This window comes from Neomonachus schauinslandi, chromosome 9 (genome assembly GCF_002201575.2).
Source record: "Neomonachus schauinslandi chromosome 9, ASM220157v2, whole genome shotgun sequence".
Taxonomy (NCBI): Eukaryota; Metazoa; Chordata; class Mammalia; order Carnivora; family Phocidae; genus Neomonachus; species Neomonachus schauinslandi.
The window spans coordinates 85,348,882-85,360,854 of NC_058411.1; the positions used below are offsets into that span (position 1 = coordinate 85,348,882).

At 48.4% G+C, this 11,973-nt stretch overlaps 1 protein-coding gene across 1 annotated transcript in view; it reads left to right on the forward strand.

Annotated features, from left to right (window-relative positions):
* The window catches only part of SORD (sorbitol dehydrogenase), a 29,766-nt gene extending 19,341 nt beyond the window's left edge, over positions 1-10,425 (forward strand). The window contains exons 5-9 of the mRNA XM_021695504.1: positions 354-472; positions 3,653-3,718; positions 4,949-5,124; positions 8,304-8,425; positions 9,317-10,425. Of these exons, the coding sequence (XP_021551179.1) occupies positions 354-472; positions 3,653-3,718; positions 4,949-5,124; positions 8,304-8,425; positions 9,317-9,482 (649 nt within the window). The 3' untranslated portion in view covers positions 9,483-10,425. The remainder of the gene's footprint in view (positions 1-353; positions 473-3,652; positions 3,719-4,948; positions 5,125-8,303; positions 8,426-9,316) is intronic.
* The last annotated feature ends 1,548 nt before the right edge of the window (positions 10,426-11,973 follow it).

The window sequence follows — 11,973 nt, forward strand, 5'->3', positions numbered from 1 at the left end:
CAACATGTTAAAGAAAACATAATGTGTTCACATTCACCGAAGTGATTTGTCCAAAGAAAACCATTTTCAGAGCAGGGCAGTGTGGCCTGGGCTCTGGAATCAGGCGTATCTGGTTTCCATTTCAAATCCTTCGAGCCTCTTACTAGTTTTGAGCCAAAGTCATTTAATTCTCCCAAGGCTTTGTTTCCTTGTCTGTAAAATGGGAATATTAGTACCCACCCCGGAACTCTTCCAAGGATTGTGTGAGGGAATATATGTAAACTGCTTAGCACATAAATAAATACTCAATAAATATTAGCTCTTGTTATTATTAACCCAGAGGGACTAACTGAGTGTGTTGAATGACACCCCAGGCTTCCTGATAATGTCACCTTTGAAGAAGGGGCCCTGATTGAACCCCTCTCTGTGGGGATCCATGCCTGCCGGCGAGCTGGAGTCACCCTGGGGAACAAGGTCTTTGTGTGTGGAGCTGGTAAGAAACAGATGACACCCTGGTTATGAGTTCGTTAAAGGGGAATGTGGAGATCCCTCTGCTCATCTCATTCCCCCTCCAATGGCTGAAATTGGTCCTAGACTCTTTCTAGGCGGGGGAGGGTTACATGTCCCTTTCCCTAGGTGACCAACACTTGGCTAAATAAACCGTCTGCAGACATAATAGTAACTCAGGTTATTTCCCAGGCAACATAACCCTTTTGGTCATTTAAAGAATGCAATTTGGAATTATTTTTTAACTCGGCAGGAAACGAGGGACATATTTTTGGTAGTAAAGGGAAGGGCAACTTTTGGAACTCTTAAACCATACCAGAGAAGTGTTCTCCCGGTCCATCCAGGAATGAGGTGTCATGGCCAGTGGAAGGAATGGAGTCCGGCTCACTGTGAGCCAGCACTCTTGCTTGTTGGGGTCGCGGGTGGCTGCCTTCTTTCCTTCCCTGCTTCCAGCCACCCGAACAAACCTTAGCAGCCTCAGACTGAAACATTCTAGGTGTCTAATGCTAGGGACACAGACAGCATGCTCATGCTCCTTATGGATGTGATCTGGTGTTCCTCATACACTTTTTTTAGGTATAATTAACATCTAACATTACACTAGTTTCAGATGTACAATGTAATGATTTGATATTCATATATATGACAAAATGATCACCATAATAAGTCCAGTTATCATCTGTCACTATACATAGTTACAAAGTGTTTTTTTCCTGCAATAAGAACTTTTTAAGATCTACTCCCTTAGCAACTGTCAAATATGCAATGTGGTATCATTAATTATAATCACCACACTGTACATTATATCCCCGTGATTTATTTATTTTATAACTGGAAGTTTGTACCTTTTGACCCTCTTCCCCCTATTTCACTCATCTCTCACCACCCCCTCGGGCAACCAATCTGTACTCTGTATCTGTGAGCTTTGTGGCTTCATTTTGTTTTTTTAAATTCCACATGTTTGTGAGATCATACGGTATTTGTCTTTGTCTGTCTCACTTACCGCACTTAGCATAATGCCCTCAAAGTCCATGCATGTCACAAATGGCAAGATTTCCTTTTATGGCTGAATGATAGCCCACTGTGTACATATATACCACATTTTCTTTGTATCTTCATCCATGGGCGGACACTTAGGTTGTTTCCATATCTTGGCTATTGTAAGGAATGGTGCAATGAACATGGGGGTGCATATATCTTTTTGAGATAGTGTTTTTCATTTTCTTCAAATCTTCAGAAGTGGAATTATTTGGATCATATGGTAGTTCTATTTTTAATTTTGTGAGGACTCTCCATGTTGTTTCCCATAGTGGTTGGAAATTTACATTCCTACCAAGAGTGCATGAGGGTTCCCTTTTCTCCACATCCTCTGCAACACTTGTTATTTCATGTCTTTGTGTCTTTTTAATAGTAGCCATTCTGACAAGTGTGAGGTGATATCTCATTGTGGTTTTGATTTGTATTTCCCTGATGATTAGTGATGTCGAGCACCTTTCCATGTACCTGTTGGCCATCTGCATGTCTGCTTTGGGAAGGTGTCTGCTTAAGCGTGCCTGGCTGACTCAGTCAGTAGAGCATGCACATTGGGTGTAGAGATTACTTTAAAAAAAAAAAAAGAAAATGTCTATAGATCCTTGGCCATTTTTAAAATTAGATTGCTTGGTTTTTTTCTATTGAGTTGTAGGAGTTCTTTATATATTTTTTGGATATTAACCTCTTATCAGATATGATTTGCAAATTTTTTTTTTCATTTGGTCGGTTGACTGTTTCATTTTGTTGATGGTTTTCTCGGCTGTGCAGAAGCTTTTTAGTTTGATGTGGTCCCATGTGTTTATTTCTGCTATTATTAGAAAGCGTTTGCCTTTGGGCTTAAATCCAAAAAATCATGTCAAGGCTGATATCAAGGAGCTTATGGTCTGTTTTCTTCTAGGAGTTTTATGGTTTTAGGTCTTGATGTTCAAGTCTTTAATCCATTTTGAGTTAGTCCTCATACATTTTTCAGGACTGATTTTGACAGGGCCAAATAAATGACTACAGGGCTTTCTAAGAGAGGTGATGGGTATAGAACAGACTTGCCTCAATGAGCTAACACAGTGTAGTGTTCAAGTGACATATCTATGTTAAATCCACACAAGTAATGCCTTTTTGACATAGAAAAAGAAGTCACACATCCCACACGTGTACATACACGCAGAGAGATTCACCCATAGCTCCATCACCTATCAGCCTGAGAGAACCACTGTAAATATTTTGATGTAGAATCTTTCAGGTTTTTCTAAAATGAGATCATGCTAAACACGCTTTATTTTATCTTTTATAAAGACAAAAATCAATATATTATGAACATCTTTCCATGACACTAGATAAGAGAGTTATGACACGATTTTTAAGAGCTATGTGGTACCCCACTATAGTTTGTTTAGCTAATCACCTCTGTTGATCATTTCAAGTATGTTCCAGTGTTTTGATTTTGGGGGAAACTCACAAAATTATTTTCAAAGGCACTGTCAAAAAGCCAATCCTCAAAGATAATCTGCATAGCTTCATTTTGTGGGTCTGATTTTTTGTGTATTAAAACTGTGTCATCTAGCATGCAGATTCTGTGGGAAGTAGGTGGTCTCTGGGCTGATTTTTTAGGCACCTGAACAACTTAGAGCTGCTTGAGAAGCTGGGTCAACCCAGGGAGCCAGTTCACTTAATGACACCCTCCAAGATAGTTCTTAGAGGGCACCTGTAAAGGATGTGTCTCTCCTTGGGGAGATGTGATGGACAGTAAGAAGGTAGGGGTCAAAGAGAGAACAGGACAATGTATCCAGACCTTCTGAGACATCTTATTCTCTTAACAAATATATGTTTCCTTGAGCCCTCTGGTTCTTTGACATTACCCCAAGCAGTATCCAAGAGTAAATGGTAAATTTCTAGCTCTGAGGTCTGAGAGAATTAAATAGAACTCAGCACTAGGAGCAAAATTTCATGTAGAGAACAGTTCTTCATATAGTCATTTACTTATGTATTCGAACGGCCGTTAAGGTCTCACTATGTGTCAGGCACTGGGATAGACGCTAGAGGTGCACAAAAGATACGGTTCCTGTCCATGGCCTGGACAAGGGGGGGAGAGCTGGTGTTTAATATTGCACAAACATCTCCAATTTTCTGCTTTATTTAGGGCCGATAGGACTGGTCACTCTGATCGTGGCCAAGGCAATGGGTGCAGCTCAAGTGCTGGTGACTGGTAAGAAGGTTTTCTTTTTAAATCTTCTTGAAGAGGGGGTGCCTGCGTGGCTCAGTCGTTAAGCGGCCGCCTTCGGCTCAGGTCATGATCACTCTTCAGAGTCCTGGGATCGAGTCCCGAGTCGGGCTCCCTGCTCAGTGGGAAGCCTGCTTCTCCGTCTCCTTTTGCCCCTCCCCCTCCCTGCTTGTGTGCTCTCTCTCTCTCTCAAAGTAAATAGTAAATAAATAAAAAAAAATCTCCTTGAAGAGGAAACAGCTGGCTTATAGTTTGGAGCAAGGGCATGAGAACTCTTCCCTTCCTGGGGTGCTGGGTTTCTAAAGAGGCTCCTCCTTTTTTCCCCTGGGTTCCAGGGTTGAAAAGCCCACCCAGGGGATGACCACCTCAGGGCTCAGGAGGAGAGTCTTTTGAAGCTTCTGGGAGAGGGTAGATGCTATGGAGAAGAGGACCTGGCTCTTTATGTGTGGACCTCAGATGCCCCTACTGCTCACTTGGTTCTAAGAAGAGGCTTCGCCCTTGGTCCATTTGGCCAAACCCAGGAGGCACAGAATGGGTGCTCGTGTGTGTGTGATGTGGAGTTAGTGGGATGTATATGTTTATAAAAGGGTGTTTGTGTGTGAGGTGTGTGGTATGGGCGGGAGATGTGTGTATGTGTGAGGAGAGCTTATCTGTGACAGCACACGTGGGTCAGTGTAGTATGTGTGGAAGCATGTAGGGTATAGAAGGATGTGTGTGGAGAAGACTCTGTGAGAGAGAATGTGTGTGTGTAAAGGTATCTGTGAGAGTGTGGGTGTGGGTAAGTGTGTAGAGTTGTGTAGAGTATGTGAAGGGGAGTAGGGATATAGGCGAGTGAATGTGTTTTGTGTGCAAAGAAGGTATCGGAGTGTGTGTCGAAGTTATCTGAGAGTGTATGTATGAGGAGCAGTTACCTTTCAGAGAGAGAGAGTGCGCGGCTGTGTGGTGTATATAGGGGTGTGGGGGGGTGTAGAACAGTGTGGATGTTTGAGAAGTGATCTGAGTGACGGATGGGGGAAGGGGAGGGAGAGTGTGTCTGTGCACGGCTGTGTGGTGTGTATAGGGGTGTGTGAAGGTGTAGAGAGTATGTGTGTTGGGCTCATTGGCACCACCCACTACACTGGAGCTTCACTACCATTAAAACCTGTCCCTCCACCTTTTTCTCCCTAATCCACCATCCAGTTCCTCAGTTTGAAAGAAACTTTTGTTCCACTTTAGATCTGTCTGCCTCTCGGTTGTCCAAAGCCAGGGAAGTGGGGGCTGATATCGTCCTCCAGATCTCTAAGGAGAGCCCTCAGGAAATCGCCAGCAAAGTGGAAGATCTGCTGGGGTGCAAGCCGGAAGTGAGCATCGAGTGCACAGGGGCAGAGTCCGCCATCCAGTCAGGCATCTATGTGAGTTGGATGAGGGCGGCTGGTGCGCAGCTTTGGGGAATCAGCACAGGGTAGGCGGCGGTAAGGAGTGCTGGAATTGAGTGTCTCCACTACCTTACCATGTGACCCCCAGACAAAGTGAGGTGATCTCGGTATCTCTGGTTTTTGTTTGCTTATTTGTTTTATCTCACTTGCTTCCCATCCTTCCTTATTGGGTCATTGTGAGGCTCAAATGAGGTAACAGGTGTATATGGCCGTTGAAAGATGTTAGGAGACCCACCCCTGAAGTGATCATATGGACCAGTGATCAAAAGGACCAAGAGTCCTTTTATGAAGAGTCATAAAAGGACTCTTGGTAAAAAAAAAGAAAAAAAAAATCAACAGGAGGAACCGGAAACCATGCTTTAGTTGTGTGTGGGAAATCCCTATCTTCCTTTATTGAGGAAAACTGCTGTCTTTGAGTCACTGATACAAAGCAACAGCCATTAATTTAGTTAGTCACGAAGGTGGGGTGGTTTTTCAGGGTCACAGTCAGCTACTACTCTTCTCTCCCAGACCTGGGAAAGGGTAAGCTGCCAATACCTGATTTGCCCCTCAGTGACCCACCCGGAATTTATGGGAAGTTGGTGGAAATGGGGGGGGGTGGGGGAGGGCGGGGAACACACAGGGGTGGGGAGTGGCGTTGAGGGATCCAAGTATGACGAAATGAGGGGAGAAAGAATACCGTCTAGGTTCCAGCCCTACCGTGTGTTGGGTCTTCTGCCGGGGGCTTTATAAATGTGACGTCAGGTCTGCACCGTGGCCATGAAGACTCGTTACCCCTTTCCACATTTTCCCACGGGAGGCCTGGTAGCTTGCCCCGAGCACACTGCCCCGACGTCTGAGCATGTCTCACCCTGTCCGCCGCTTAGGAGAGAAGGGAAGCAGGGCCCAAGGAGCCAGTGGGCAGCTGTGCTCGGGCGGGAGGGACGGGGCTGAGGAGGGCGGTAGCAGGAGCTCCCACCCCTGGGCATTCCTGCCCTGCCGCCCGCACTGCTGTCCCGCAGCGGTGCAGGCTTCCTCCTCCCTTCTGAGTCACAGCTGGGGCATGCAGAAGGGCATTTGCAGCACGCCAGACCTTCTGGGGAAAGCCGACCTGGTACCCGGGCCGAGCTGCCTCGCCATCTTCCCACCAGGATGCCCCTGGCATCAGGGGTGAGGAAGGGGTGGGACGGGAGAGGAACAGGCGCCACTTTCTCTTGCTTTGCCCTAAGTTGCAGCTGGAGCCGGCCCCCCCTCTGCTCCACTGTCAGAGGTACCAGCTGCCTTGTGGCAAGGGGCAAAGAGAACCCCGAAACTCAGGGGGTGATGGGTCTGTGTGTGATCAGTCGACCAATGACATGTCTTGGGCACCTGCTGTGTCCTGGCTTTGTGCCGGGGCCCTTGGGGGCCATGATGCATAAGGCATGTCTGGCTGTCTTCAAGTTGTTGGCAGTCAGTGACCCCTCACTCCACAGACAGGCAGTAAAAGACATGGCTCCCCAATGCAAGACTTTCCTCCCCTTCTCCGCCGCCTGGAGGGCACTGGGAACAGTTGGCATCTATCTCCAGCTGTTGATGGGGGGGCCCAATTGCCAGGCTCCCTGAGGTGGGTGCAGAGGTAAATGTGACCCGAGGGCCTGCCCTGTCCTGAGTGAGGGGTGGGGCCGTCGTGCATGACAGATGCTTCAGAACACTGCAGGCCACCCCGCCAGTGCGCAGGTTAGGTCGAGGCACCTTATATGGACATACCTGAGAGCCACTTTCCTGCCAGATTCGTGACTAGAAAATGTTTGGGAGGAGACGTGGCAAAGGCTCAGGGTAGAATTCGTGTCATCTTGGTGCAGAGGTCACACCCACAAAACAATGGTTTTGGGGTCCAAGTGTTCCTTTGTCTGTGGTCAGCAAACTGCTGGTCTCCCGGCACCTTGGGATGGCCAGTCTGGCAGTGTTCCTCCTCCTTCTGACTAGGTGGAGAGGAGATGCTGATGGGGGAACAGTTTTCCAAGGAAATTTCTCACTCAAAAGAGTTTTCTGTAGCTCAGTCACAACTTTGATCCCACGCCCCACCCCACCTTTTCCAGTGGGGAGAGAGCCTCCCCCCTTACCAACAGGGTTCATAAGTCACAGGTGGTTTGTAAGTGACTCTGTGCTTCAGTAAAAACAGAAAACGTGCCAAACCATGAGCCCAACCAAGTGCTGAGCACTGTGATTGTTAGGCCAACCGCCCTGCTGGGGAGGCATCAACCTGATCTTACACATGAAGAAGCTGGTTGAGAGGGTCCCACAGCTCAAAAGTGTAAATTCCAGAGTCACCCTAGTGCTGCAGGCCTCTCTTCATGGTGTATCCTTCCCCTCAGAGATAGAGGCTGTGGTGGATGCCCCTTTGCAGCTCCGCTCAGTAAACTTAGAATGGTTCCAATAAGTGCTTGCTCCTGCCAACTGTCATGAAAACTGAGGCAAATGAACTATTTTTCTGTCTCTCACAACGTTGACCACAGTGATCTCCAAAAATCTCTGGAGCAGGCACAACACTCATGTGGAATCATGTGGAGATTATCGGGAGAAATTTCCATGTCTGGCCCACTCCAAGGAGGGAACTGATAAAGCAGATAGATGTTCAAGGAAGACAAAATCTGTTGTGATGGATGATACTATTGGGATGAATGTCTCTGGAACAAAAATATTTCTAAATGTCAGCTAGCCTGCACGAATAAGGCAATGTTCAAGCCACAGAATTCTAGTGGCCCTCCCCATTTGTATGTGCTTGGTAGTTTCCTCACCGAGAGGGTGGTTCCTTAGAGGTTTGAGAAAAGTCCTGTCTTTTGTGGCGTTGACATTCTGGAGGAGGGATGGGTGCTGAGATGAGGAGGTGCCTGAGCCAACACCTGGTACGGAATTAGTAAAGCTTTGAGAGATACTCAGGGGCTGGAGGGGCTCCCCCTGTGCCTGGTCCTCCACTGGTAAAGTGTGTGACTTCAGGATCATTAAAGATAACTCTGCTGCTCTGTTAAGTTTGGTCGACATATGGAAGAGTTCAACAGTAGAGAAAGAATCATATTCTCTGGAATATTTGGATACTCACCTGATGCAAACAGATATTTATGTGACAAAAGTCATTTTGAGTGAGAAGTCTGCATTTTCTGATCTTCTGGGTTTTCTTGTTCTCATCTCCTCTTCAGGCTACTCGTTCTGGTGGGACCCTGGTGCTCGTAGGGCTGGGCTCCGAGATGACCAGTGTGCCCCTGGTGCACGCGGCCATCCGGGAGGTGGATATCAAGGGCGTGTTTCGATATTGCAACACGTGAGTATGTTGTGGGTGAGCCAGGGTGGCGAGCGGCCAGCAGGACCCCTGCACGGCCTCTGGGACCAAGAGTCTCTCCCGCTTATTCATGAAGGGCACTCCCTAGCCACACTGACAGCCACGTGTCATGGTAGGGATGCAAAGCGAGAGCATCACCCCTGGTTAAAAAACAGGAAGGCAGAGATGGCAGAGGGAAGGAGGGAAGGTGGGGGATCTTGAAGCATGCTCTTCTTGGGTATCTGCCCCTCATCACCCAGGCCCTGTCTTCTTCATTTCCTCAAGTGGTCAGCTCTTCCTTTTCTCTCTTTAAAGGGAAGAAGGAGAGAAAGGGGGACAACAGCAAGAACTCAATCCCTTGGTTTCCACCCCAGAGCCCCAGGGCCCACCCTGGGAAGTGAGAGGGTCTTAGTTCACCCCACCTCATGCTCTGTGGCCCTAGCCTCTCCCCAGCCGGGCGATTTTCCCAGGACCACCTTCCCCAGCAGTGTCCCTCCTCCCACCATTAGTCTGTGGCCATTCCGTCAGCAGAATGCCATTTTCCAATAAACTCTGCCACGCCATGCTGCAAAGGGGTATGGATGTGTTATCGTCGGCTGCCCCTCTGAGGCTTATCTCCCTTTCCACGGAGGCTTCCATATGCCTTATGGCTTCATGCCAAAGGAATTCTAGGCTCCGTGACAGACATTGCAGAGGGGTGGAGGCCTTTGGGAACAGACCCTGTACTCCCATATTGCGGGTCATAAGACCATTTCTACCACAGTTTGTGGAATAGACCTCGTAGAACTACAGGACTATAAGTAAATATGGCCAAGCTGACCGTGTGCTTGGTGGTTTGGGGGACCTGGTTCTGTCCTCCGGTAGGTTGAACGTAACACTTGCAATCTCTTACAGGTGGCCGATGGCGATTTCGATGCTCGCCTCCAAGTCTGTGAACATAAAGCCCTTAGTCACCCATAGGTTTCCCCTGGAGAAAGCTCTGGAAGCCTTTGAAACAGCCAGAAAGGGATTGGGGTTGAAAGTCATGCTCAAGTGCGACCCCAAGGACCAGAACCCCTAATACGAGTTGGGCTCTGCCCTCATCCCTGCCCCACGCCAGTATCTCAGGGCAGGGGAAGACTGTGATGCAGAAGTTTTTTTTGAGTAGCAAGAATAATTAAAATAGTTCATTATAAGCAGAGAGCCTTACACAGAGGAATTGCTGTGCCTTAAAAACACAAGTAGGGACAGTTTGGGGGAATTTGCAGCTGGAGTGACCTACCTGTTCATACAGAGCAAAGTTCAGCAAGTATAGCAGAGTTTGCTAGGCAGGTCCTGGGGAACTGCCCTTCTTCCTGGAAGGCCTAAATAAGGGAAGAAATCTGCCCGTTGGCTTCCTGGTTCCGCAGTGACTGGCCAGGTGGGGGTGGGAGCTAAGTTATGAAGAGACAACTTTATCCAGACTCAACTGGCACAGAAATTGACTTCCGTGAAAAATCTCATTTCAGGGTCTGGGGTGAAGGATTGTCAGCAGTTTTTAGAGGACAGCGTTTCTAGACATACGTGCCATTTGGTTTGATGATAAAAGGAGACTTTAAGGAACTGACCTGCCTGGATCTAGGATCATTTTTAAATCAATTAAAAAAAAACCCAAAAACTGAAATCCCAAGTGAGGTCCAACCAGCTTGCATTCTCCAATGGTAGAAATAGTCAGGAAAGTTCTCAATACTGCTGGAAGATTGCCTCTTCTTCAACTCCCGAGAACTCTGTGTAACTTAAACTGCCTTCCCCACACTCCCCACCCCCACCCTTCTGCATTTAGGGGCCGTCACTGTGGGCTCCTTTGTCACTACGCAATCAGGAGGCTCCTTTCTTAAGGCAACAGTCAAGGGGAATTCCCCTGGGAGACTTGCCCAGGAGGGTTTGGCCGGTTGCACCTGTCTTCCCACCCCACAGGGTGAGCATTCCCTTCACGCTCACTGATGATAGACAATTCCATTAAATTCTGATGATTATAAACAGAATTCCCTCCTCCTTCTCATAGACCGTGAACGCTCTTGGTATCTTTCTGTTGGAATGATCTCTCCTGCCTTATTTTAATCATAGGGTTTTCCTGTGTAAGATTTGGGTCCAAATCACTTGATGCCCATTAGTGACTTTGAGATTATTAGTCAAGAATGAGGATATTTTGTGTGACATAACTTCACCTGCAGACTTTTAATCCTTCCCTTCAGCTGGGAGTGGAGGCTGAGTTTGAAGAGGCTCTGGCTTTCTTGTGACTGGGGAGGGCCGTGACCGATGCTTGGAATCCCTCAGACTACTTTGGGTAATAAACTGTGGTTGTCGGGCCTCACTATTGCTGCCTGTTTGTGCCCCTTTTTAGGGGGGAATGGCCTCTGGTTACTCGTTTTATAAAGGGAAGGATCCAGGATTTTTGAAAGGGACACATTTTCTGCATCTTATATAATGTCATTAACTGCTGGGAATTTATGTTAATGAACTCTAATCCTCACAGCAAGCCAAATGCCTAGGATTATTTTACAGCTAAGGAAATAGAGAAGCCAAGCAATTTGCTCAAGGTCACCCACCGCCACCCTTCCTCTCTCGTGTTATCTCTGGGCAGGGGGTGGATCTTGAGACTTCGGTGCACACTCAGAGGCCACACAGCCCACTTGTGGAACTGTCCCATTTTCTTCTCGGAGTCCTGCTTCGCTCCAAAGCCACACTCACCAGCTGCTGCCTCTTGAACCCCCTGCCAGCTTCGTGGTTTCCAGAGCTCCTTGAATATGGAACGAGAAAGCCTTCCCCTTCTCGATGGAAGGCTTCCAACAGGAATGCCCCGAGGGAAGTGGATTCACTGTCAAATTCACAAGTAGCCACTTTTCCTTTGATTGTGGTCTGTTGGGGGAAAGAGGCCACTGAACCTGAGAGGAATTTATGAGCTGGGGCGGTGGGCGAGGGGGGGGGGGGTGGGGGGGGGGGGGGGGGGGTGGGCGGGGGGGGGGATTTAGGGGGGGGGGGCCCGCAGTGGGACGTCCGGTGCGGGGGTGCGGGGGGTCGTGGCAGAAAGGTGGGGCTACCAAGGACAAACAGGTGTCATTTATCTCACAGTCTTGACTGGGCTGGATCTTGCAAGTCGGTGGCCCACAGTCTCTGTTTCCTGGTGCTTCTGGCATGTGGGCAATCGTGAAGAGTGGACAGCCTGATGGAAAACAGCAGCTCAGAGAGCACCTCCCCTTTCCAAATCTGCCCACCGCTCCCAAGCCGTGGCGCACTTTGGTAGCTCCCAAGCAGGGGCAGAGAGAGTGGCAGGAGAGGCCACTGAGGGCTGGCTACCCAGTGAGCCCTCTGGGCGGTGAGGGTAAGAGGGCCCGAGCTCTGCCTGGCTCCCTGGCCTCTGCAGCCTTGTTGAATGTTCCCCCTGCTGTTGGGAAGGAAGTGCGGGAAGCCCAGGAATTGATTCCGCCCACCACCCCCACCGCCTGCTCAATAAATATTGATTAACTCAGTGAATCAGTCCCGGAACCCAGAATTTGACCCCACTGGCCAACGTGTGCTCGTCACCAGTGCCT